Source organism: Aotus nancymaae, unplaced genomic scaffold (genome assembly GCF_030222135.1).
Source record: "Aotus nancymaae isolate 86718 unplaced genomic scaffold, 86718_ANA_hifiasm-v0.15.2.pri h1tg000040l, whole genome shotgun sequence".
In the NCBI taxonomy this organism is placed as follows: domain Eukaryota; kingdom Metazoa; phylum Chordata; class Mammalia; order Primates; family Aotidae; genus Aotus; species Aotus nancymaae.
Genome location: NW_026988454.1, coordinates 110328730 through 110356626, shown reverse-complemented (window position 1 = coordinate 110356626; position 27897 = coordinate 110328730). Strand labels below are relative to the sequence as shown.

Here is a 27897-nt window from a genome sequence, read left to right as displayed (position 1 = left end):
AAACAGGCTAAGGAAATAAACAGACACTTCACTGAAAAATAAACACAGTGCCCTTAAACACATGAAAAGATATTCAATTTCTCAATAAAATCAATGCAAATTAAAACTACAATGAAATATTCTTTTTCTCCTATAAAATGGGTAAATATTGAAAGGGTTGGGAACACACCATGTTAGCAAAATGTGGTAAATAAACACTCATATGCATTGCTGCATAGGTAATAAATCATACAATCTCTAAAGAAAATATTTTGATATTTATCAAAATGTTTAATGCATATAACCTCTTGACCCAACAACTCAAATTCTAAGAAATTATGCTACTAACATTTTCACACATGTACAAAACAGGACAACTACATACATACAAAATAATAAAGCTGGGCCCTGTCTCCCACATCCCCACCAAAATTTATGTTATTACCCTAGCTCCCAATAACTCCAAATGTGACCTTATTCAGAAATGGGATCTTAGCAGATGCAATTAGTTAAGTTAAGATGAGGTCATACTAAAAAACGATAAGGCCCTAATCCAATATGACTTGTGTCTTTATGAAAAAAAGGAAGATATGGGCTGGGTGCAGTGGCTCACACCTGTAATCTCAGCACTTTGGGAGGGTGAGGCAGGCAGATCACGAGGTCAGAAGTTCAAGACCAGCCTGGCCGGCATGGTGAAACCCCATCTCTACTAAAAATACAAAAAATTAGCCAGGCATGGTGGTGCCTGCCTGTAGTCCCAGCAACTTGGGAGGCTGAGGCAGGAGAATTGCTTGTTGCAGTGAGCCGAGATTGTGCCATTGCACTCCAGCCTGGGTGAGAGTGAGACTCGGTCTCAAAAAAAAGGGAAGAGGGTGGAAATTTAGACACAAACAAGACACAGAGAGAATACTGTGTGAAGATGAAGGCAAAGATTGGGGCAGTGTTCTATAAGCTAAGGAACACCAAAGACTGCCTGTAAGACACAAGAAGTTAACAGAGAGACATGGAACAGAGCCTTCCTCAAAGTTTGGTTCAGAAGGAACCAACCCTCCTGACACCTTAATCTCAGACTTCTGGCCCCTAGAACTGTGGGACAATAAATTTTTGCTGTTTAAGACAGCCAGTTTGTGGTACCTGATTACAGCAGCCCTAGTAAACTAATGCAGACCCCTACCTCATACCATGTATAAAAATTAACTCAAAATGAATCAGGTACCCATATAAGAGCCAAAACTATAAAACACTCAGAAGAAAACATGGGCATAAATCTTTTTGACATTGGATTAGGCAATAGTTTCTTAAATATTAACACCAAAAGTACAAGCAATAACAACAAATATAAACTGAACTTCACCAAAATTAAAAATGTGTGTGCTTCAAATAACACTATTTGAAAAAAGTGAAAAGGCAACTCATAAAAGGAAAGAAAATATTTCCAAATTATTTATCTGATAAGTGATTAGTATGCAAAATACTTTAAGAACTCTTACACCTCAACAATAAAATGACAACCCAATTTACAAATTGGCAAGATTTGAATAAGCATTTCTACAAAGATGTATAAATTGCCAATAAGCACATGAAAAGATACTCAGCATATTTAGTCATTAGTCATTAGAAAAATGAAAACCACAATGAGGTATCACCTCATGCCCATTAAGATGGCTACTGTGAAAAATAATAATAATAATAACAAGCACTGATGAAGGTGTGGAAATATTGTGATATGGTCTGGCTCTGTGTCCTCACCCAAATCTCATATCAAATTGAAATTCCCAATGTTTTGGGGGAGGGTCTTGGTGGGAGGTGATTGGATCATGGGGGCAGATTTCCCTCTTGCTATTCTTGTGATAGTGAGTGAGTTCTCACAAAATCTAGTTGTTTAAAAGTGCATAGCACATCCCCCTTTGCTTGCTCTCTCCTGTCGCCATGTGAAGATGTGCTTGCTTCCCTTTCATCTTCCGCCATGATTGTAAGTTTCCTGAGGCCTCCCCAGCCATGGCTCCTGTACAGCTGGCTGAACTGTGAGTCAACTACACCTCTTTTCTTTATAAACTTTCCAGTCTCAGGTGGTTCTTTATAGCAGTGAAAGAATGAACTAATACATATTGGAACCCTCTTATATTGCTAGTAGGAATGTAAAATTATGCAGTCATTTTGGAAACAGTTTGGCAATTCTTCAAGAACTTAAACATGGAGTTTATGCTTGACTCAGCAATTCCATTTTTAGATATGTACCCAAAAGAACTGAAAGCATGTATTCACACAAATCCTTGTATACAAATATTCATAGCAGCCTTATTCATAATAACCAAAAAGTGGAAACAATTCAAATGCACATGATGAGATGAATGGAAAACAAAATATGGCATATCCATACCATGTAATATTATTTAGTCATAAAACTGAATAAAGCACTGATACATGTTACAACAAACATGAACCTTAAAAATATCATGCTAAGTAGAGAAGCCAATGCAAAAGGTCACATATTGCATTATTTTGTTTATAGTCAATGTCTAAAATAGGCAAATTCATTTAGACAGAAAATAGATCTGTGGTTACCATGGATTGGGAAGAGGGAGGAACAGTGAGTTACTACTAATGTATACAGGTTCCTCTCCAGAGTGACAAAAATATTGTCGAATCAGATGGTGGCAAGGTATACAACTTTGTGAATATATTGAAGACTGCTGAGTTTACACTTTTTAAAAATTAGTTTTATGATATGGGAATTATATCTCAATTTTTTAAGTTAAAAAAGAGATCCTCAGGGTAAAGAAAATAATATATCTCTACCTACTTCTAAGATATACTACCCTAGGCCAAGCCAACGTTCTCTCTCCCTTGGATGTCTGTCATACCCTCCTAACTGGTCTTGCTGGTTTCATCTTTGCCTCCCTACAGTAAGTTCTCACACAGCAGCCTAAGTCAGATCAGGTCACTTCACTTGAAATCCTCAATGGCCACCATCTCACTCAGAATAAAAGCTGAGCAAGCTGAGGGCCATTCATATCCCCCAAGGTCATATAATCTGCTCTGGGTCTTCTTCTACCAGTCTCCCCTCACTCAATCTACTCCAGCCATGGCAACCTCCATGGCATTTTTAGAACAAGCCAGGCTCACTTTGACTCAAGATACTTTGTCATTTGATGTTCCTTCTGACTTGAACTGTCTTCTCCAAGATTTTCCCAGAATTCATTCCTTCACTTCACCTGTATCTCCCTTCTCTAAGGCTTCCCATGTCATTTCTTCAATGTCAATGACCATCTCATCACAACCATTCACTCTGTCTCTCTTCATCCCTTTCCCTTCTTGATGTTCATCCTACACATTTACCATCACCACCCCAAGAACAGAGCCTTTGTTTTCATCTACTGTATCCCCAGCGTTAATAATGCCTGGCATATCATATGAGCTAAATTGTCATTATGATTATTGTTGACAGTAACAATTAAAAGTTGAAGAGGTGATGATATCTTGCCACTCTCACTTGAAAGTTTAGACTATGGCCACACAAGGGTCCATACCTTAAAAGAAGACAATGCTATCTTATCACAAAAATGCATGAAGAAAGTATGCAAAGCAAACCCAAGATTTTCCTCAGAAAAATCCTTTCAAGCGTTTTGCTTCTGCAAATGGGTAGGTGGTGATTTATCACATTATTGTCCTCATTCATCACATATGCAAATATTCTGTAAATTTCCTGTTGGTAGGCTCCAGCCTGGTTCTCTTTAAATCTCCTAGAGCATCGTTTCTCAAACTACACTCTTCATAGAGATGAACTGAAGACCTGTTAAAATGCAGATTGATTCAGAAGGTCTGGGGTGGAGCCTGAAACTCTGCATCTCTAAGAAGCTCATGGGTTTTACAGACACTACTGGTCCAGGACCACACTTTAAGGACCAGGGTCTTCAGCACCTCCCACAGGGCTGTAGGGAATGGCCCAATCAGTGTTCAGTGAGTACTGATTAACCCAGAGTGGTAGGGCAAAGGAAGAATTAATAGAAAAAGTTCAAATCCAGTAATAAGGAAAGCAGCAGCTAGAGCCTCTCTCTCTCCCTCTCCCTTTCCCCATAGTCTTAATAAAAGATAATTCGCACCTGCTTGGCATATCCCTTCTCAGAGTTTTCCATCTTTTGCTAAAATAAAGTACAGTCCTCCTAGAAATCCCTTAACTAAACAGCATGTTCTGATAGGGTAACCAACTCATTCCAATATTCCTAAGACCGAGTTTTAGCACTAAGAGTTCTTCATCCCAGTTTTAAAACTGAGTCCTGTGTCCTGGGAACCCCGTCAGTCCCAAGCAAACTGGGAAAGTTAGCCACCCTACCTGTGCAAAGCACTTTGTCTAGGGTAAACGGAAATGACTGAGTCACCTGTTTGCCTTAAAGTGTCTACGGACTAGTGGAGGGAGCTAAAGAAGGCATGTGTGGCCTGAACAGCAAAGGTAACTTTGAAAGATCAAAGCCCCTTATAAATCTAGAGAGAAAACTACAATATGCCCTACACTCAAACCAATCATTCTGGGTTAATACAGAATATGATCTTTCACTCTGAGCTCATATATCATCTGACCTTCCTTAAATCATGGAGAAATAAGTGCAAGTTATGCTTGCTCTGTTTTATGTGCAGAAAAAACGTGGGTAGCCCTCATAATTCACTCTTCTAGGCAAAATAGGGTCAGAAAAAAAGTCTTTTTTTGAAGAATGAGTTTGTGGCCAAACCACACTGCTTTTAAATATGTTCTAAGCTGCAATCCTCTGACCTCCAGAATAAACCATGACAAAAATCCAAATCATTAAAGGGTTTAATGCTCTAATGTTTATTCATTAGCATACATAAGCATCAGTATTCCTGAGATTCTTGCAACGGGTTGTTTTTAACTGGCTGTGTCCCTCAGAAAGCAGAAAGTCATGGAGAAATCTTTGGTTTTTCATAGAATTAACCCAATCTATAAGGCTCTGTTGACAAGACCTACCACCCTCTGTACTGCCCACTGCTCAAATGGCAATTGGTTTTGCATGCTAGCCATGTATCCAAGTGTGCATCAGTTCACAAACTTGTGAAATATCAACCCATGTACGAAAGTTATGTAGGACCCAATTATGCCTGACATCACCAGCCAAACAATAATCCTTTCTGTGGCAAGTGAGTTCATGTAAGGGCTCAAATGTCTGTTGCTCGTTTAAATTCTTACGTTAGAAAACAGAAGACTGTGAATCGTAGTGGATATGGAATTTATTACACAGCAGGACTAGATTCCTATCAGTAAGAACGCTAGCTTCAGATGCACTATGAGACCCTCCCCAGATTACCAGTCTCTGCAGCTCTGGAAGGCTCCACGGCATCCAGTCTAGGTTCCACATTCAGGAAGAGGTCTTCTCCAGTGGCACTGATGGCAAGACCAGAGGGTCTCACCAACATCAAGATCCGATGCACTCCAACAGGTAGCAAGTCTGTCTGACAGACTACATTGGTCTGGTTTGAGAAAATAACTTTGCAATTTGTTTTATTCACTGTAACCTCCAAGAACTGGGAGTCACCAGAGAAACCAGTTCCGGTAATAGAAACCATTAGATTGATGTCACCATCTTAAAGGAGGAAAGAAATTTAAAAAATAAAGCAATTTATCAGTGATAGTACTTCATTTAAGAGACGTCTCTCTATCATCAGATGTTAATTCTCTTCCCCCTTCCCCTCCCAAAATTCAAGGAGCTGAATGCTGACTTAAAAATTGGATATCTGTATTTATTATTGTAGTACACAGCTCCTATCTTAAATTTTCTCAAACTAGCGAGAAGACATCACTGCTCAATTTCTCAAAAGAACATAATATTTCAAAATAAAATATTTTTAGCCATCAAAAGTCCACTTGTCCCCACTTCAAATCATGACCATATCCCTAAGATGGACCAAAACACACACTTGCTGCTGCATCACTCAACCTCCACTGAATGAGCAAATGTATCTTCCATCCCGCCCCACCTCCCATCACCAGCTACCTGGCCTCTAACAAAATCACTGCAAGTCTCAGGTTCATGCCCATCCCAGAGCCAAGGCATAAATCATACCAATGGAGTACCACACAGAATGGACCCAGGGAGTTGACGCTTGGAGGTACTGGAAAGAGCAGGAACCCGAGCAATAAGCTGGTACATCATTCACTCGCACAACCACCTGAAACGAGGCAAAATTTCTTTTCACTTTAATGTATTTCATATCTACCAGGGTATTCATGAAGTATTTGTGAAGCTTTCCCAAGCTGAAATGTGTGAATGATTTGCTTATTCTTATTCCTTTTCTTCTATTTTCCCAGTAATTAATCTTAAATTGCAATGAATGGCTCAAAACACATGAAGATTTCTTAAAATGATGGTGGACATGCTGAAACCCATTTCTGTAATTAAATGGGCTAAATATTGAGTAAATTTTCTCTCTGTCATATAGAAGTAAATTTCATAAACTTAAACTGAATACGGACTTCTTACCACTCTGTATTTCCAACCAGGCACCCGCTTTATGTGGCAAGCCCTTTATTTGCTAGTAAAGACAAACAAAGTTGGCAATGTTCCTTCCACCATCACTACATGAATATATAACTAAAGACTAGAGTGTATTTGTACACTTTATTTTGGGTCTCTTTTGTCATAGAATGGTAGATCCCTAAAAAGAGACTACATATCTTTCCCTTTCACTGGAACTAATGTTAATCTAATAGAACTCAAAAACTACTTGGAAATGAGAAAAGTAAAAAAGATATGACTCCGCTGATTCTCTAATGAATAAAAATGCATTAATAGCACACAGTTTTTATTTATGGCAGTATTTCCTTATTGAGGGAAGAGGTATTGGAATGGCATGTGCAATAAAGAACACTTCAATTTTATCTATACTGTTTCATTTTTTCCATAAAGATAATAAATACAAATATATCAAAATGTTGACAATGTCAATTTTCAGTTTGTGTACCCAGGTGTTAACAATATTATTCTTAATTGGTTTTATATTTTAAAACTTTCTCAAATTAAAAGCAGATGACCTATAACAGGAATATGGAAGATAGGAAAAAATAAAAGGACATTTTAAAGACAAAAGGAATGACTTCATGCATTTACTTTTCGATACCACCAGGTGAAAATAAATCATATTTAGCTATAGAGATTCTCAATTTTTTGCCATAACAATAGTAACAATAATTACAATAGAATATTGTGGTTACAAGACATTTATATTTTTGGAGAACTGTACATATCTTGTAAGGGTAGAAACAGGACAGCCATAAGTACCCCTGTTTTACACACTGGCAAAATGACCCCTAAGAGCTAAATCAACTGGTCCATGTTACAAATCAGTGAAGAGCTGAGTTAGACTTGAAACTAGAGTTTGCACTTAAGGAGACCCATCCACTCTCACCTGACTATGCTGGTTGGCAGTAGCCAACATGTCTCCAAATATGGGTCCAAGAAAAACTCCACCATCATACACCACACGAGTGGCTGCAGCAGGATTCACTCCAGTAAGGTTTTCATCAGAGACCTGAGATGGTTACATTTCTGGTAAATTCTGTCATGGAACAGAAATCTAATCTTGTCTAATCAAATAATAAAGGGTCTTTTCACATTGTTTCAGATAATTAGACAGCTAGAAAGTGAAAATGGAGTGACAGAGAATTGAAACATAGAAATCTAACAGTAAATAATAGCTAAGGAAAGCCTCAGTAGATTAGAGAAATATTTACTTGCAAGTGGATTGCCAAAAGAGGTACAATAAACCAATCTTCTCTCTAAGCCTTGAGAAACTTTGCTTCTCCATGCTTTTCCATTTTACATGTTTGCAATCCAAAACATTAAAATAAAGTGGACGGAAACAGTGCCACAAAGTAAGAGTGAGGTCTCCCATTCTTCCTCCATCTCCTTTCTAGAATTTCTTTTGAAAACCAGATAACCCACAACACCACACAACTAGGAAAAACTTTCATCTTGGGCTTCATTTTATAATAACCAAATGCTAGATGATCATTAGATTATTTTTAAAACCCTAAATATGCAAGAGCATCTGGTTTTGTCATTACACAAAGACAGCAAATTCTTTTCTAAACTTCCTTCTGCTATGCCATCTGCTTCCGCAATCATCTAAGTCAATCACATCTGCTTAAATTATCCAATAACAGATGTAGAATTATTGTATGGTGGACACTGACCAACAACTCCACTACCTACACTGAGTTAGGAAGGGAGATGTTGGGTTTAAATTGCTTTTTCAGGGATATGAGATACGAAATATGGGTTGAAAACTTTCAGAAAGAAAGATCATAGAATCCCCTTACTTGAATATTCCAAAAAAATTAATAATTCATGACAGTTTCCATTTGTATAATTCTGATTCCTTTTTTTTTTTTTTTTTTTTTTTCAGAATTTCTCCAGGGCAGCAAATCTATACCATTAAAATGGATACTATACATACCCTAATAAAATTGGGCAAATCCCCAATCTGAGTGGACCAGGACAAGGTCCATACGTGTTCGTAGCAGCTGTTTACATCCTCCTTCACAGTGAAGTCACTGGCATTGAGGTACCTGGATGTGAAGTCATCAGCATTATTCTGTAAGAGCTGGTGAAGGTGACGAGCAGAAACGTGTACAGGGACATCTGTGAGAAAAGGTTTCGATACCGAAAACACAGACACTAATTAATCCACCTTATAGTTTCATCATCAAGGATAACACAATAAATACCAGGATGCCTATCAAATTTTCAGGAGATCTCTCTGTCAAAATGGAGCTTCAGCAGAATCCCTAGCCCTAGTTAAACCATTTTTTTCCAAGGTAAAGACAAGAAAATACCCACTTTTTATATTACACTATCATTCATACCATATCACATAGCAATCAGAGAGCACAGCCATGTCAGATAAAACCATCTCAACTGTCAACTCAAAATGTAAACTCCACACACCCTTGTAATGCCTGAAAGTCTAATTAAATATTAGATTTTTCCCTGGAAAAATTTAGCTGGCCCTGTGAACAGAGAAAAGTTGGCCACTTTTCACAGGGAGTGATGGAGGCGTACAGCAGCTGACACCCATAAAAACTTGGCCAGCCCAGCTGAGGAATGTTGGCATTTAACTTCAGTTTCTCTATTAGAATTTTCTTTAAGCCCAACCACCTGCTTCCCCATTCCATGTCCCCACAGAGGAATAACAGTTCTCTGTGTTTGAACCCTGCTTGCTTTGAGCTCTACCAGAAGTTCCCATTTCATTAGCTGATCCCAGCAGCCCTGTGAGGTGGGTCATTGGGTACCCTAATGCCTACTTTAGGGATGAAGAAAATTAAACTCAACCCTATTCAGAAGCTTGCCAACGCAGAAAGACAGGTTTACATGAAAACCCAGGTTGCCTTCTACCTACTCAAGAGCGTTTCTCTTAAATTCCACACTGCCCTGAAGGGTTAATATAATAGCACTGAGTTTCCAAATTGTGAACAAAATTCTTATTCTTTTACAAAACATGTTTCTACATTTATACAGAATTTCAGATCCATCATCATTCAAAAGGCCAGGCCAAGGCCAACTTCCTTGTTGTTGTTTTGCAGGCGGTGATCTGAGGATCATCAGTGATGGAAATCAGTAGCAGAAAGTCTATACGGAGGAGCTGTCATCCATGAGAAGTAAAATCAAATATAAATAGCACAGTAATGGGTCTCATAGAGGCAAGGCACAGTGGATGTCTATTCCCCCATTTACCAGAGTCAACACCTAGGGATCTTCCACTTCTCCTGAGTCATCCTATTATGGTAAAATCCCCACTCCATTTCTCCCACCTAAGAAGGTCCTGTGCAGGCCTAATGACTTTCTGCTTGGGAAGTCAAAAGACTTTTGGGACATGTACCAACTTTTTTTTGAGACAGAGTTTCACTTTGTCACCCAGGCTGGAGTGCAGTGGCGCGATCTCCACTCACTGCAACCTCCACCTCACAGGTTCAAGCAATTCTCTGCCTCAGCCTCCCGAGTACCTAGGATTACAGGCACCTGCCATGCCCAGCTAATTTTTTGTATTTTCCAAATGGTTATTTCATCACATTGAACATTAAATTTATACAGTTTGCAATCCAAAATAGTTACTGGAATTTTGTTGTTTTGTGTTTGTATTTTACTTTTATTGTACATTTGTTTTTCTAACTCTTTAGCACAGTTTTCTGGGGGCGTTCAGACTGCCACAACACAAGTCAGGAGAGGGCATTTTCTTTGTGCTTCCAGTTCTGACCATTTAAATTTTGGTTTGTTTGGGTTGTGACTTTTCTGTTTTTGAAGTCTGCATTATTTATAACAATTGTACTTTTATTTTTCTATATCCTCTAATGCTAGTTTTCTTTTTCTCCTCCTCCCTCCCACTTCTACACTCACAGTTGAACCATATTATTAGGAAAGTCACCTTGATGAAAAGATCAGGATAGGAGCTCTGACCATTCCTCAGTGTTTTCCCTACAGTAATTAAAAAAAAAAAAAACAAAAAACTGAAGAGTGTACTTTTAGTAGAGTCAGGGTTTCACCATCTTGGCCAGGCTGGTCTTGAACTCCTGAACTTGTGATCCATCTGCCTCAGCCTCCCAAAGTGCTGGGATTACAGGCGTGAGCCAGGGCGCCCAGCCTCATGTTCCAACTTTTATACAGCCCCTCCCAAGTTCTACTGAGCCTTGCTTTTGATTCCCCATGTTTCTACCAAATAAGTAACATATCATTATCACTTCTAATCCTTGTTCTTTGTGCATTGTGTGTATTCTTGAAGATTTACAAACACTACTCTAACTGCACCTGAAAGTTCTTTCTACATTTGTTGGGACCACTAAAATCCTCCATAGTATATGATGTTACCATTAAGTTTAACTCTGAAGGACCATGGCTACCATATGTCTTGACCTATAAAACTCTAGAGAGAAGAGGACTGACCCAGGAATCAAATACCCAGGTTCACAACTGGACCCATCATCAGCTATTGGTATGACCTCTCAGCAAGCCTCAATGTAGTTGGCTGAATGGTGAACCCCCTGAAAGATGGTATAATAACCTAATCCCCAGAAAATATGAATGTTAACTTAAAAGAATAAACTGCATATGGCAAAAGATGTGGCTAAGGGTCTTAAGAGGAGAAATCTGTCCTAGATTATCCCAGGTGTCCTAGATTATCCCTAAATACTGTTATATAATAGGTATCCTTTTAAGAGAGAGGCAGGGAACATTTTGAGATAGAAGAGGAAGAAGCAACTTAACCACAGAGGCAGCAGTTGGAATGATATGGCCACAGCCAAGACATGCCAGCCGCCACCAGAAGCCAGAAGAGGCAGGAGCAAATCCTTCCACAGGAATGTGGCCCTGCTGACAACTTGATTTTGGACTTCTGGCCCCCAGAACTGAAAGAGAATCAATTTTTGCTGTTTGAAGTCACCAAGTTTGTGGTAACTCCTTACAATAGTCCCAGGAAGCTGATCCACTCAGCTGACCCACTCATATGTGTACATCTAGACATCTTCTACATCTCCAAAATGTAAAGGTTGGGTAGTATTAATCGTAAGTCCCTTTCCAAATCTTTCATTTTAAGAATGTCACTTTCAGACTCTGGAAAATAAGCGCAATACTTTTAATACTATCACCTGCCTGACCACCTTGCAGGATGTTCCCCCAGGAATGCCCTTAAATACGTGAGAAGTGTTGCACCCCCAATCGCCCCCTTACCAGAAATCACTGTATTAGGAAGCTGGATGCGAAAGTGTCCTCCTAGAGGTGGACTCATCTGCTGTCGTCTCTGGATCGTCACCAGGACTAGTTCAGATCCCTGTTCTGTTCCTTCAGCGGGCACAGAGCTGTTGCACATCAGAAACAAAGCATTAACATCTGGGTTGGGTGTGCACCTAGGAGGACCTTGTCTGAAGGGTGTCCTGTCTTGCTTAGGCTGGAGCCTTCCAGAAAGAGCTAAGGGACCTGAGAAAATTCAGAAAGGGAGTTTTCAGGACCACTCGACGTGAGAATTATTTCAGAGTAACTTAATTCACCTCTATCATTTCAGAGTCAAAAATGTTGGCATTTAGAACCTGCCAATATGGTGGGCTTCCTTTCTGCCACTAAAGATATCTCACTCCTTCATTTTCAATGGATTGTTTTACTGCTTTTCCTGCCCAGAGAACCATGAAACAAATATTTAGTCAAGGAAAGTGAAGCACAAGTTCAAACTTTCTGACCTGCCTTTAATAAGCCATTGCAGCATGCTGTAGATACAAGAACTCATTTTGGAACATAGTAGAAAAAGATGAGGGAAAGAAACCTATACAGTTATGTATCACTTGATGGTGAGGATACATTTTAAGAAATGCATCCTTAGCCAATCTCATCATTGTGCAATCATCACAGAGCTTACTTACACAAACCTAGACGGTACAGCCTACCACACACCTAGGCTGTATGGTATAGCCTGTTGGTCCTAGGCTACAACCCTGCACAGCCTGTAGCTGTACTGAATACTCTAGGCAATTGTAACACAATGGTACGTATTTGTGTATCAAAATATATCTAAACACAGAAAAGGTACAGTAAAAATACGGTAGTATAATCTTATAGGACCACCGTCATATATTTGGTCCATCATTGAAAGAAACATTGTTATGTGGTGACTGTATATCTAGATATATATGTATATACACATATGTACAGTGTGCATATATATATATACATATATATCCCTACACACCTATACATATACATACATCAAAAGCAAAGCACTCAATTATTCCCATTCCACTGGGATTTAGGTGAAAAATTAAAAGAACAAATGAGAGTATACATGTGCTCCAGAAGCTTAGAAGGAGCCTAATCTTTAGTTACTGCTTTGTAAACTGTGGCTAGAAATGGTTATTGCAAAGCAATGCTTATGGGGCTCTAGTGCCATCTGGTGGTGAGTTCTTAGAAATAGCTATTTTTCTTTTCTAGATACTTCAAAGGATTTCAACAAGATTAATACATGAGGAATGCAATGAGGGGAACAACAACAAAAAAAAGAACAAGGGTGATGTGAACCTCTGAATAACACCAAATGCCACTATTTTTAAACTAACTGACTCTGAATTCGTTCTCCAAGTGTAGTCCCCAGGCTAGAAGAATCAGCACCAACAAGGAACTTATTAAAAATACAAATTCTCAGGTTTTTCCCCAAACCCACTGAATTAGAAACTCTGACAGTAGGCCAGTAATTTTAACAAGACTTCCAGGTGAATCTGGTGCTGCATTCTCAAGATTGAGAACATTGCTTTAAGCAACAAAACAGGTAGCTTTTCCTGATAAAAAGTCTCCCCTGTGTCCCCCAAGGCCAACAAGCAATCCTAAGAAGAATATACAAAAACCACTCCTTACCGTGCAGTGATGAGCGGGAGCTCTGTGCCACACCCCGCCAGCCAGGAGGTAACACTGTAGACCGGAGGGGATCCCACCACAGAGACTGATTCCACCAGATTCCCCCCTGGGCGAGCCGTTCCAGAATCAGCTTGAGAAACTAGAGACCAGTGATCCAATTACTATCAAGTGACTCAAGATGGGAGACTTGCTGTGTGGAAAATCCCAGTTGGAGATGTGAGAGACTCAGCTCTCAGCACGCACCTAAAGCATAGATTTTTACTTATCCTGTCTCCTCTCTGCGTAAAAAACACACAGAGAGGAGGCAGGAGGATCTGCCATTCAGTTTAGTACAAAAAGGAAAGTGCAAGATCCTGATTTAAGGAGATGAAGATTGATTCCATAGAAAAGTGCAACAAGCCCCCAGCCAGCACTCCCTATGCTCTTGGAGGCACTCCTACACAGTTAATCTATTGCAGTGTAGCCTGCCACCCTTTCCTCCTTTCCTTCCCACAGCCCTGGCAACTCTAGAGATATTCAGCTGATCCTCTTAGGAGCACTAAACTCAGAGGCACACATGGGAGTACTTGGGTGTTTATCTGTCCACAGTGTGGGGCCAGCACGTGTGCAGAAAGAGTGCACACTTTAAGAGAGACCACTGGTCAAATCCTGATTTTTTCACTTCTATTGAATACCCACTCAGCTAATCCACATATGCTCTGTAAGACTCAGTTTTCTTATTTCTAAAGTGGGGATTATGACATGCTTGATTGATAGCAATCTGCAAGGCAAGGAGAGTTTAGTGAGACTTAAGATTTAAGGCCAGGTGCTGTGGCTCACACCTGTAATCCCAGCACTTTGGGAGGCCGAGGTGGGCGGATCACGAGGTCAAGAGATCGAGCTCATCGTGGCCAAAATGGTGAAACCCTGTCTCTACTAAAACTACAAAAATTACCTGGGCATGGCGGTTCACACCTGTAATCCCAGCTACTTGGGAGACTGAGGCAGGAGAATTACTTGGACCCAGGAGGCAGAGGTTGCAGTGAGCCAAGATCGCACCACTGCATACCAGCCTGAGGACAGAGTGAGACTCCGTCTCAAATAAAAAAATCTTCTTCACATGCTTGATGCTTAGCATCTGCTAGGCATAGAGTAGGTGGTCAACAAATGATTATTTGCTCAGCTGGGTAGAGTCACCGAAGGTTCAGTTCGAGGGTCAGTGATCACTACATTCCGATCTCCTCCACACCCCTGCTGTGTGAACTAGGGCAAAATATTCAACTCCTTTTAGCCTTGATGTCCTCATCCACAGGTGGAAATAATAGGACAAACTCGTGGGCTTCTGAGAACTAAATGAGAAATAAATGGAAGCTACCACTATCCCGTGGTAGTGGGAGATAAAAAGAAGTTTCACAGAGGATATTAGGTGGGGGGATATCATCAAGTATAAAATTGAGATCAGATAAGTGATATACAATTACCTATGAATATTGAGCCCAAATGTGTAGTTTATGTTGCCATTAAATAATCCTGAAAACAAAGCCATTGCCAGCAGGGTTAATGTGACAAAGTGGGAGGCAGACTGCTTCATGCAAGCCATCCCCATCTTCTCTCGTTCCACCCTCTCCCTTCCTGCTCCCACCTCACCTCATCCCTGGATGATTCCAGATACACAGAGAATTTGGTGGCAAAGAGGTGGGGGCAGTGAGAAAAGGTTCTGAATCCTTGGCTTCAAGTGTTTGGAGAGGCAGAATGGCATTCACGGGAGAAAAAAGAAAAACTGAACGGCACCTATTTTCCAGTCCTGAGTTTTCCAACCAGCAGGCTCCAGTGTATGAAATATTGATTCTCTCAGCCTTCTGGAAATTGAGGCAACACTTGGGGTCACCAAAGACCCCCAGCCAGTTGTCTTGGGCACTAAAAATTCAGGCAGTCACCCCAGCATGTCACATGAATAGTGTCATTTTCTAAGTGTGCCAAAGCATGAACAGGTTTGGAACAATAAGCAATGACCCAGATGTCCCCAAAACACTTAAACTACGGAAACAGAGGAGAGATGGGATTTTGATGAGAATCGAAGATGATGTAATTTCCAGGCTGATAAAGAGCCTCTTGCCACCCATCCCCAAGTTCCCCTGCCTTCAGTACTGCAATGTGTAGGCAAAACCGAAAAGTTGTACATTTTCTAAATCAAAATGTAAATGAAGGTATCATCTTTTTCTTCTTGGAAAGGGAAAGAAACTATAAAAAGTTGGCTAGCTGACCCCCAAAGCCACAAGGGATTTCACAGAGAAGGAAACATGAGCAAAAGTCAGAAGCCTGAAGACACCGAGGGCAAACTGCACCGTTCTGCGTTGGCTGTGGGTGCACATCACACACGGCCACCTCAGCAGGGCCTCAGAGGAGGATTTCATCCTTGACTAGCGGGCAAGAGACAGGTGAGATGACTGTGCCCAAGAGAGGTCAAGGGAGACTTCAGGAAGAAAGAGGCAGGCGCTATCTCTAAATAATGAGTAGCAACAGTCTGGGGAGACAGAAAGGACAAGGCCTTCTCTCTCAAGAAGATGATTACCTTCCAACTCTCACTGCATCTATCTTGAAGGTTGTACATCAGACTCTTAGCCCATTTACAGGGACAGACACTGCTGTGTTCCTTCCAGCAGCTGGTATGATATATTAACTCATGGAGAGGTGGGAAAATCCTGCCATCTAATGATAATAATAATGATAACAATAATTGCTTACATTTATTGGCCACCTCTATGGACAGGACTGGTAAGGAGTGCTTTATATTAAACTCTGGTTAATCGTCACAGTAATCTAATGAAGTAGGGTCCTTATTATACCCATTTTACAGATGAAGAAACCAAGTATCCCCAGCAAGAAAGGGAAAACTGTGGTAGGAGTACAGACACCAGAAGCAAGAGCAGATAGTGGGGAAAACAGGGAAGAAGAGGGACTAGCTAGAGAGACATAGAACCAAGTGCACACAATCTCAGCCCCTTCTGTTTTCTAGAGCCAAGGCAGGCAAAATGGAGGATCACCTGCTTCTTCCTCATTAAAAAACAGTAACCCCTAGCAGGAAAGTTTGAGGTAGGCATTTGACAGGCTTGTAGAGGAGAGAGAATTTGATGATTACCTGTTAAATTTGTGTCTGCAATAATAATTTCATCCACATAGAACAGGCCTGTCTCCTGAGCCAGTGGGAGCAGGTCAATCTGATGAACCAGCACTGGGGAGTTTGCCAGAGGGGGCTGGAGATCCCCAGAGCAACGCACACACGTCTCCCAGAGGTCAGTGCAGCGGAACTGCCAGCTGAAAAACAGCGTGGAGTAGAACTGGGCTCTCAGCAAGTGCCTGCAGTCCTCTCCCATTAGAGCTCATTTTCCCAAACCTGGGGCAGGGGCCTGAGGGCTATGCAGCCAGGAGAGAGACCCCATGAACCCCTGCACCCAAGCAGCCCCGGGTGCCGTAGGTACAAACACTCCAGCCAAGATGGGCTCAGCTCAGCCTTGGATAACACCAGGAGTTACCTTTTAAGTCAATCATTCATCCATGGCACGCACTGTCAGCAGCATTTTCAAATTACAGTTTAATTATGTGTCGTAAGCAAATTATAATGTTAGGCTGTAACCACAGAGAAGATTGATACTTCTGGACATTACCAGATTCATTCATGAGAATTATGTGGGAAGCACTGAATCAAGGGATCAAGATGGCTAAATTTTATTCCAGAATCACTAGCTGAATGAATTTTGATGAATCACAAATTCATGGGGCCCCAAATTCCCTCTATCTGTCATGTCAAAGAATGTTCTCTAAGGTTTCCCCCAACTGTGCTGTTTTACGATTCTATTCCTACAAGAAATGTCACACTCCCTGTAGGAAATAGTATTTTTTTTTTTTTTTTTTTTTTTGAGACGGAGTTTCGCTCCTGTTACCCACGCTGAAGTGCAATGGCGCGATCTCAGCTCACCGCAACCTCCGCCTCCTGAGTTCAAGCAATTCTCCTGCCTCAGCCTCCCGAGTAGCTGGGACTACAGGCGTGCGCCACCATGCCCAGCTAATTTTTGTATTTTTAGTAGAGACAGGGTTTCACCATGTTGACCAGGATGGTCTCGATCTCTTGACCTCGTGATCCACCCGCCTCGGCCTCCCAAAGTGCTGGGATTATAGGCGTGAGCCACCGCGCCCAGCCAGAAATAGTATATTCTTAACAATTAACTGCTCTGGAGTCTAACTTTTTGGTCAAATAAAATATATTCAAATCCCCAAATTAGTACACAAGGCCCAAATATAAGACCATTAGTGCCTCACTGTCCCCAAGAGAGTTAATCTCCCAGCTGACCAAATTCCCACCATGGCTCCCCACCGATTAGCTACCTCTTGGGGCTGGTCCTCATGAGACTCCAGTCACAGGTGGTGTTCTTTACCATGTTTTGAAAGCCAATTGTGAAGGACACAGTCATCTTCAGGATCTTGTTTGTGTGGCCTTTGTATGCAAGACACAGCTATGGACACCAAATAAGTCCTTCAGTTCTATTAGTGCAAGAAGCCATCATTCAAACAACATGTAGTGAGGAGCCCACATCTCTAGAACGCTGCCGTAGACTATGAGAGAGTCAACCCAGTTCCTGCCCTCCGGAGCCTACCAGTGTAGCCAGAGACAAATAAATTGTTACTTACCTAGCTAAATAAAGCTGGGGAAAATACAGTAAATACTTTTTCTTGGGCCAAAAACATGTTATTAAACGGAGTTTTTAAATGCCTAGCACTATGCTTGGCAGTGAGGATTTTAGAGTACCCACTTAAGAAAACCCCTGTTCTAACCCAATTACCTGTGCAACCTCAAGCAAGTAACCGAACATCTCTGAGCTTCAGTTTCTTAACTCTAACTCCCCAGCATCCTTGGCTTCTAACTCAGTTAGGGACAAAGCTGTTGGCACAAAAACCTTTAAAGCAGGAGTTTTCAACCTCAGAGCTATCAATATTTTAGGGGCTGGGTAATTATTTATTGTAGGGGCTGTTCTGTGCATTATAGGATCTTCATCAGCTCCCCTGGACTCCACCCACCAGATGCCAATAGCACTTTCCCAGTTGGGACAACCAAAACTGTCTCCATACCTTGCCAACTCTTCCCTGGGGGGCAAAATCACCTCCATTGGGTGCCCCTGCAGGAGAGATGAGGCTGAAGAAGGGAGGACTCAAGCCTGAACCATTTAGCCCCAAATCCCATAGCAGCCCGACTAGGAAAGGACTAGAAACTACTGCCATGAGCTCTACCACTGTAGCAAAACTCACTCCAGTTCCCAAAGGGCAAGTGAACTGCACTTCTTTTACGAGGATGGTGGAGCCATCAAATCAAACAATGTAAGAGGTATTTGAGAAAGGCATCAGTCCATTCAATCCATCCATAATAACAACTAGAGTAACAATAATTAGCCTTCACTGGGTCCTAACTGTGCAGGCACTTTACTAGATTCTCTCATTTAATCTATACCACAGTCCTGAGAGAGAAACCACATTACTATCCATTTTACAGATGAGTAAATGAAGGCATTCTGTACGTAAGACAGACATGGAAGGCACATTGGGTGTGGATTCAGGATTTAAAACCAGATAGTCCAATGACACAGTCTGTACTCTTGGAGATCAGAGTAAATATTGTAGCAAATAAAAACTTCCACAGGTCTCACAGCTAACACAAAGGCATTTACAGGTAACAACACAAAAGTGGGGGCCAGTGGTGTCTGTTTATACCTGAAACAGCAGTCGAGAGACCTAGAACCTCAGCCTGAAACACCTTGGGTAGATCACAGCAATCACCCCTTTGTGCTTCTGTGTTTTCAGTCTCAAATCCAGAGAGCAATACCAATCCCTACCCACCTGACCCAGAAGCACAAGGGCTGCTACTCACATGTGTATACTGATCCAGCTGATAGCCCTTCTGGGCAGCCGAGGGAGTTAGGACAAGGTGTCGAGGCTGACGGAGGCTGAACCTGCCACAGAAGGGCTCTGTCCCACTGGTGAGGTCCCCATCAGAGCTGGAAACTTCTGGGCCTGGATGCAGTTCAGATAAAATAGAAAGACAGGCATAGATGTTAAACAAGATAGAGCTTCCTGACACATGTGCATGAGGATTTTAGAGTATCTCACTTAAGAAAACCCCTGTTCTAACCTAATTACCCATGCAACCTCGAGCAAGTAACTCAACCTCTCTGAGACTCAGTTCTTCAACTCTAACTCCCCAGCATCCTTGGTTTCTAGCTCAGGGGCAAAGTTGTTGGCACAAGAGACTTCAGAGCAGGAATTTTCAACCTCGGCACTATAAACATTTTAGGGGCTGTATAATTCTTTGTTGTAGGAGCTGTCCTGTTCACTATGATATTGGACTCTCAGCCCTGGGAGAGCTGGGCACAGCAGGAGTGGTCAGCACCCCTGGTTTGAAGGCTCCAGCTGTAAGAAACTCATTCTGTGTTCCCCGAAGCCTTGAAAATCCTTTAGCATTTTCTCTGTGTACCAGGACTTGAACAACTATTGAGAAGCAAAAAGACAAGGAATATCAAGATGTAGGAGACGTTCAAAAAAACTAGAATTTAGTTCAACTTAGTTTTAAAAACATACCCTCACATTTGAAGAACTTCTTAAGACTACTTTCTTAAGTAGTAATTCCTTTAGTGGAATCTGAAGATTAGTATGGTTTTGGCTATGTTTGCATGTTTCTCACCTATGTCTTCGTCTTTGACCTTTTCCCACTGTGTGGCATGGTGAGTATGGGAGAGTGCTGCATTCTACCTCACAGCTCAGAAGGAATCAGAAGGAATGTCTTTCTTTTTTTTTTTGAGACAGAGTCTCATTCCGTCACCACGCTGAAGTGCAGTGGTGCGATCTCGGCTCACTGCAACCTCTACCTCTTGAGTTCAAGCAATTCTCCTGCCTCAGCCTCCCGAGCAGCTGGTACTACAGATGCATGCCACCTGGCTAATTTTTCATATTTTTAGTAGAGATGGGGTTTCACCGTGTTAGCCAGGCTAGTCTCGAACTCCCAATCTCATGATCTGCCTACCTCAGCCTCCCAAAGTGCTGGGATTACAGGCGTCAGCCACCATACCCGGCCGCCTTTCCTTTCTATTGACACCAACATCACAAGCATCATCCTCCCATGCACAGTACCACTCCCTCAGCCACTCAGTATCCAAATCCAGATTTTATATTTTTGTTTGACTCTGTTAGCATCTTGGAGAGGAAGACAATTTTATAGAATGAGATGAAGACAATTCATCTCATTTTATAGAAAGAAAGAAGACAATGACGACAAAGACAATCAGGATGTGTCAAACCAGGGACAGCACCTTGTTCAAATCCAAGTCGGAGAAGGATGTTAGCTGAAAGGGGTTCCAGTTTGCATTTGACTGCAAGTAACTCCTCAATGGTTGTTTGAATCTATTACAAAGAAGAAAATACCAGGAATTTATAACATGAGCATAAAGACCACCCCCAGTTCTCCCACCCCCATCCCTCATTTTTTGAAGAAGTCTCCCACCAGATGAGCTGTGGCATTTGCAGGGATTGGCTGACTAGAGACATTGTCCCAAGTAAGGAAGAAGTTTCCTCTGCCTGACACATTCAGCACCTAAAAAAGCCAAGAGAGACAAGACTAAATGATGGTGCTAATTAAGCCAGAGGGACAATCTAAGAACACAGGACATCTCCTCAGCTTGCTATTTCCTTTTTGTTATTATTTTAACTTTTCAATGCTCTACCATTCAGAAATCTCTGAAGAACACAGCATCATCACCTAATGAGAACTTTGGTTGGAATAACCTTATATTCTCTCAAATCCAGAGAGCAATACCAATCCCTACCCACCTGACCCAGAAGCACAAGGGCTGCTACTCACATGTGTATACTGATATTATTTTGTTGGAATAATCTTATAGCTGTCAATCTTCCCTATTTGTCTGTGCCCCTTGATTGAAAGTATGAGATGTAATGGTTGCCATTGAATGCTGCACTTTCAGTCCCTCTCACCAATTGCTTTCTCCCAAGGGTAGACCAGCAGGCAGAGGCATCCCCATGGCATGCCCCCTCTCTTGGAGGCTTGTCCAGTCTCTGCTTTGCTTCCAACACATTCCCTGTTGGGCACATTCTACTTTTGCTATGGAGTAAGTTCTATGCAGCTTTTAATTTCTTAAATCACTTGTTACTTTCTACTTTGTTCTATGGTTGTGTACGTGTTTTACTATTAGACTGTAAGCTTTAGAGGGCAAAGTCCATATTGACTTGTCTTTATACACCAAAAAGTGATCAAAAACTATAATACATAAAAACTGTTCAACAAAAATACGGGGCACAACTGAGAGACCTAAAGGACATGATCTTTTCAAAGCAAACTTCGAAAACACAGCCTGTAGGGAAATAGGACCGGCATCAGTCAAAAAATTATGGAATTTCATGTGCATATGTTCACATGCATGCATACACATGTGTTGGGGGTGTGTTTAGAGGACCTTGTCTCTAGTCTGGGAAATAGTTTCTAAAAGAAGACTTACTTGGAACTTAAATTCCTAAAACCAACTCAATGAGTAAGATAATCTCAGTAATAAGACTTTACATTTTTGTAGACATCTTCACAATGCTGTTGGATACCCCATTTCTTTGACAGCAAGGTTATAATGACACCTCAGGTCCCCAGGCTCCCAGTCAGTGCTCCTGCTAGACAAGACTTTATTCCTTCCAGAGTTCAACTCCAAGGGACTGGGAAGAGACACAGACCTGTACTTCTGGAAGCCTCTGGGCTCGGGCTCGGATCTGGTGCTTCTCCCGGAGGTAAGTGGTGACCACATCAGGATTCAGCCAGGTGTTGTGAATCTGGACACCAATCCTCATCCCCATGCTTGGGGCTATCCCATGATGCTCTGCTTCCAGGTAGTACTTGGCTCCACCCAACAGCTCCAACTTGGGAGTCTTCTGCTGCCAGGTCCCTTCATCCCTATTCTGTTCCCAGGAGTCAAACCAGTCAGCAGTGCCAACGCTGATGGAGGCCAGTTTCACCTGTGCCCAAAAAAGCATATCATGATCAACACTATGAAGCTTCCAGGCATCTCTTTCTCAAACACTAAGTGTCTGAACTGCTACAAACAAGAGGGTTTTTAACTGATCTGCCTTTTAATGTATTAAGCCAGTTACCTGGGCCCTGTGGTTGTTTATACTTCTCTAGCACGCACGCTCACTCTCTCTTGCGCTTGCTCTCTCTCTCTCTCTCTCTCTCTCTCTCTCTCTTTCAATTGAGAGTACTCAAATGAGACCAGATGGGCCATATTTAGAGAAGGAACTGTCACCCTAAACCCTAGGATTACATGATGCTATAGAGAAAGTAGTATTAAGCCTTCGAGAGACCTGGAATGTTGATACATTAAAATCTATGACATTTCTCCAACCAACTAGCAAACCAATTTGAGAGAAACATATTAACAATTTGAGAAAAATATTGTGATTCTTTGTCAATGGCATAAGTGCATTTTGGCTGCTTGTTAAAGGCATCTTTTCTTATCCTTCAATGTTCATGGGGAATTCCTACATATAGCTGCCTACATCTCCACCCCAAATTAGTGGAAAAGGCACCAGTTAAGGAGTCAGGTAAATTTGGGGTTGAATCCTGAATGTGCCTTCTGCTATCCAAGTGAGTTAGGCACGCAATCTTTCTTTCTTTTTTTTTTCTTGAGACAAGATCTCACTCTGTTTCCCAGACTGGAGTGCAGTGGCAGCCACGACTCCAAATGCTCAGGTGATCTTCCCGCCTCAGCAAATTGAGTAGTTGCGACTATAGGCGTATGCCACCAAGCCTGGCTAATTTTTATATTTTTAATAGAGACAGGGTTTTATCATGTTGCCCAGGCTGGTCTCAATCTCCTGGGCTCAAGTGATCCGCTTGCCTCAGCCTCCCAAAGCACTAGGATTACAGGCATGAGCCATCACCATTGGCCCATACAATCTTTCTAAGCCTTAATTTCCCCATGTGGAAAAGATACATATGTACATATGTATGTATATACACACAAACACACACATACATTATATATATGCATGCATATATATATATATACACACACACACACATACATACATTTTGCAGAGCTGCAGTGAAAACTAGAGACAAGGTCTATGAAAGATGTAGCATAATGTTTGGCTTACAGTAAACACTCAATAAACAGTAGGTTCACATTCAACCAAGTTCTTTTTCAGCAATTAAAGTTCCTGGTCATCCAATGGCATGTTAAAACTATCTGTAAAACATGAGAGCCTTAACTTGGATTCTTTCTTTCTTCATAAGACTGGCAGCAGAGAAAAGGAAAATGAGAAGACAGTGAATACCTTAGTCCTTGGTTCCTCTGACCAGCTGAAATGCAAGGAAGCTTGGCTGTCTGCCTGAATCCAGAAAGTGTAATTATTTGTCTCTGGAGCCACAAAGAACCCACTGAGCCGTGCTCTGTAAAGCGGAAGAACACAGAGTCAAGCAAGGGTAACCAAGGCCCAAGTCACTGAACTAACAAATAACTGCCCTTGTACTTTGTCTTCTTTTATGGTAATAAGAAAAACAACCTGATTCTTATGCCACATGGTTGTCCATAATATTCTAGAAAGAGCTATAGCACCAGCCTAGTCTCAACAGCCCAATACATCTCTACACTGGCTACAAACCCCCTTGCTGTTGTGTCAGCTTTGGGAAAGTTGTAGCCACAGCACACAGCTATATGGAGGCTTAGCTGATAAAACTGCCTAACACATCTATTGCAGGCCCTGAATCATGTATAAGCTCAATCTCTAGTAAATATTATTCTTATTATTAGAAACAAAGCAAGATTGCTTATCAGAATTCGCTCTGAGCTAACCAGATACCTCAACACCTTCAGAGAATATTTTTCTAATTAAAAATATTATGATCCACAGATAAGAGTTAATTCAAAATGTCAACAATTTCAAATTAAAACTAATAAAATGCAACTTTGAAGAAGATTACAGGCAATTTCATAAAGTATTTTTTTAAATATCATATTTTTAATATTTAAATTCTAGCAACCTAATAAAGGCAGATACAGTTAAGGAACTGATTAGACTGCCTAAATAAATACCAAGAATATTATCTGATTATGCTAATTTTTTAAATCTTCAGATTATCAATATCAACACGTTTTAAAATTTTGCTTTAATGTATACACATTATCTTTATTTTTGATAGAATTTTTAAACCTAAAAATACTATCAAAAATAACAATTTAAAGGTTCATCAATATAATTACATCAACTTACCAATATATAAATAAATATTCTAACTTTTTAATTTAAAATATTTAGATTTTAAAGAGATCAATGAGAGAGGGAATGGAAAATTAGTTACTATCTGGCTTGTGGTTCCTCAAAATGGCAGTTAAAGGGACATACCCTACAAGACCTACTATAGAAGTCAAAATGTTATTTTGCCTTTTGGGGTGGTACGACTCACTCCTTAACACTCCCAAAGACACCAAATGTAGCTGAAAGATTTCTCTTTGAACATTATTAGTCATTAAAAACTATGATAAAGATGAATTATTAGGTGCTACAATAGACCACAAATTAACTCCCACATTTTTGTTTATTTGTTTCTTTGTTTAAAGACAAGATCTCACTCTGTTGCCCAGGCTGGAGTACAGTGGTGTGATCATGGCTCACTGCAGCCCCTAACTCCTGAGTTCAAAGGATTCTTCACTTCAGCCTCTCAAGTAGCTGGGACTACAGGTGCACACCACCATCCCTGGCTAATTTTTTATTTTTTATTTTTTTTAGAGACAGGGCCTGCTCTCAAACTCCTAGACTCAAGCAATCCTCTTACTTCAGCCTCCTAAGTAGATGGGATTGCAGAATTGAGCCATAGCATCCAGCTTTAACTACCACTTTAAAATCCTAAACTGGTGATTAAGTACCTAGTTAGCAAGGCTTCAAGAGACACTTTCCTGTTCACAGATTACCAACCCTACTTGGCTTATTCAATGCCTAAAAATCCCGAAGCTTTCTATTACGCAATTGAGTTGAAATCTATTAGATTGGTGCAAAAGTAACTGTAGTCTTTGCCATTACTTTTGTGCCAATCTAATAAAATGGTAAAATATTTGGAAGAGGTCACAGACTGGCTGAAATTCACACTCAGAAGTCACAGCCATCCCCTCTGAGAAGGATTTCAAAGGGAAAAGAGATCCCTCATTCGGTAAAGGACCCATCCCTCAACCTACACACTGAGAACACACTAAGGAAACTGTGTGTCTAAGCAATTTTTAAGGTTTTAGATTTTTAAGCTTACTTTAGAATAATAGGAATTTTGGCTACATCCTTAAAAGGATTAAAAAGACTAAAGGAATTACACACCATTAAACAAGAAAATCATAATCGCAACGCCATCACTAGTACTGAAAACAATGTCTCACAGAACCCATAAGAGCTTTCCCTGTATACAAAGGCCATTGGGTTGACCTTCAGCACTAGAAGGTTCTTACTGCAGTATGCTGCCTAGACTCTGCTCCCTCATACACCCAAAGAGCAAATTCTTGGATCTTTCTTTGGCATCAACCAGACATTAGTTTTACCTCTTAACCATGTACCTAAAAAGCATGTTTTACCCTGCTGTCTTTCAAGTCTCCTGGCCTGCTCAACTCTAGCTCAATGTTCTAGCTGATAATCATCTCCAAAACAGATTGTAAACTTAGTTGTGGAAAATATAAATTTTACATGTTCATCAAAATTTGTCCCTGCACTAGCACGACCTCAACACTGATTGAGAATACTGTCAAACCCTGTTGTTGTTGAATTGGCTGGTGTTATAAATTCCCTGGAAATCTCAATGCCTTCCGTATCTGTCTCCTAGCCTCACCTAGGTTAGTAAAGATGCATTTGAGGTGGACTCCCACTTTTGCTACAACATACCTGAAAGGTTGTCCTTCCTTTGACCAAAACCCAAATGGAGAACTGGCATTAGGGACAATCTGCCACCTGTACCCTGGGGTGGCTTCTGTCAGTTCCAATCCCTCAACAGCATCTCCAACTTCAAAAAGAAGCCCTCGATTGCCTGTAAGACATGTAGGTCTCATAAACATTACAGGGCACAACTTCCCAAATTGGAGAACTACTCTATTTCAAATTACAAGGTGAAAGATGACCCAGATGCTACCTGTAAAAGTGAGTCAATCTAGAGTGAGATGGAGTAGTCACATGAAAGATTCTGTAGATAATATTAACTACAAATGTTCTGGAAAGCAGTCACATTCCTTGGGGTAGGAGTTTGCCTTTTTAGCAAAAGTACCTAGAGAAGAGAACCAAGTCTTGGATAAAATGTGAATGAGCACACAGAAGCTGAGGCTGAGTAGAAGGAGGACGATGTGATTGTGTGCTTGTAAACACGGCTTGGCTTTGTGCTTCCTAAAGCCAGAAGTGGACTGCAATACCTTTTAAGGCCCAGTTCAGAGGGGAAATTCAATTCTCTAAAGTCCTTTTTCCCTATAACATTGGCAATCCTTAAGTTTCTCAAGTGCCATGACCTCAATTTGTGGACCTGCGCACAGAGCCAAATATGTGGCATGCTGCTATTATGTGACATTTTAAATGATATTGTATTAATTTGTATTTTTATTAAGCAAACCCCGAGGCCAAAGGCACAGGGACCATCAATACTGAATACTAACTTAGGTTGAATATAAAAGCTCCGGAATCACAGCTAGACTTGTAGCTTTCAGCAAATTCCTTGATGTCCTTGCATCTTCATTTTCTCATACATCAAAATGGGACCAGTAATAAAATAGCAATAATACACTAGGACTAAGGGAAAACATATACACAAAGAGCTTGGAATAGAGTAAATGCTCAATAAAGGTAATTATGGTAATTATTATTTTACACTAATACTATTGTTCCTCAATAACTCCCAAAAGGGAGAGGTGGATAAGGAACAAACAGAAAAATAAAAGCAGATTTTGAAAATATTACTTCAAACCATACCGAGTCCAGCTCAGCCGTAGAGAACCCCACCCAGGCAGTGCTGAAGGCATTAAGAAGCAGACACCCAGATAGAACAGCAAAGTGGGACTATCTGGGGACCAACAGCCTTCCAAGCTGAGAGCCTCAGGGGCTGACGGCATTCCAGGCTGAGAGCCTCAAGCAGATGCTGACACACGTATTTATTCTCTCCGAACAGGGGATTATTATTAACAGCAGGTGTTCTGTGTTTTCTCATAGAACCAAGACAAACTAGGTAGGCAGCTGATGCCTGCTTACCACTGATCACGGACAAACCAGAAAGCATTCTCTACGAGGGAGCCACGGGGGCGGATCCCATATCCCGTGCTTATTGTTTTAACCGGTGTATGATATACATATACTGTTCTGCTACTTTAGAATGCCCCAGGCAGTTTTCCACTTGGCGGGTAGGGGGGACAGCTAGGTTTTCCTTGCCATCGTTCTTCTTAGCAAACAATATAATTTTATCAGACACTCAGTATTTCTCAGCAATCATACA

General features: G+C 41.0%; 1 protein-coding gene across 1 annotated transcript in view; it reads right to left on the bottom strand.

Moving 5' to 3' along the window:
- The window catches only part of PKHD1 (PKHD1 ciliary IPT domain containing fibrocystin/polyductin), a 499554-nt gene that overhangs the window by 447829 nt on the left and 23828 nt on the right, over nt 1-27897 (bottom strand). Inside the window, exons 14-27 of the mRNA XM_021665443.2 lie at nt 26313-26454; nt 23730-23844; nt 22131-22409; nt 20899-20988; nt 20708-20798; nt 19273-19415; nt 17739-17866; nt 16495-16670; nt 13377-13515; nt 11709-11836; nt 8446-8630; nt 7396-7518; nt 6054-6159; nt 5298-5573 (exon numbers count right to left, since the gene is read on the bottom strand). Of these exons, the coding sequence (XP_021521118.2) occupies nt 5298-5573; nt 6054-6159; nt 7396-7518; nt 8446-8630; nt 11709-11836; nt 13377-13515; nt 16495-16670; nt 17739-17866; nt 19273-19415; nt 20708-20798; nt 20899-20988; nt 22131-22409; nt 23730-23844; nt 26313-26454 (2121 nt within the window). The remainder of the gene's footprint in view (nt 1-5297; nt 5574-6053; nt 6160-7395; nt 7519-8445; nt 8631-11708; nt 11837-13376; nt 13516-16494; nt 16671-17738; nt 17867-19272; nt 19416-20707; nt 20799-20898; nt 20989-22130; nt 22410-23729; nt 23845-26312; nt 26455-27897) is intronic.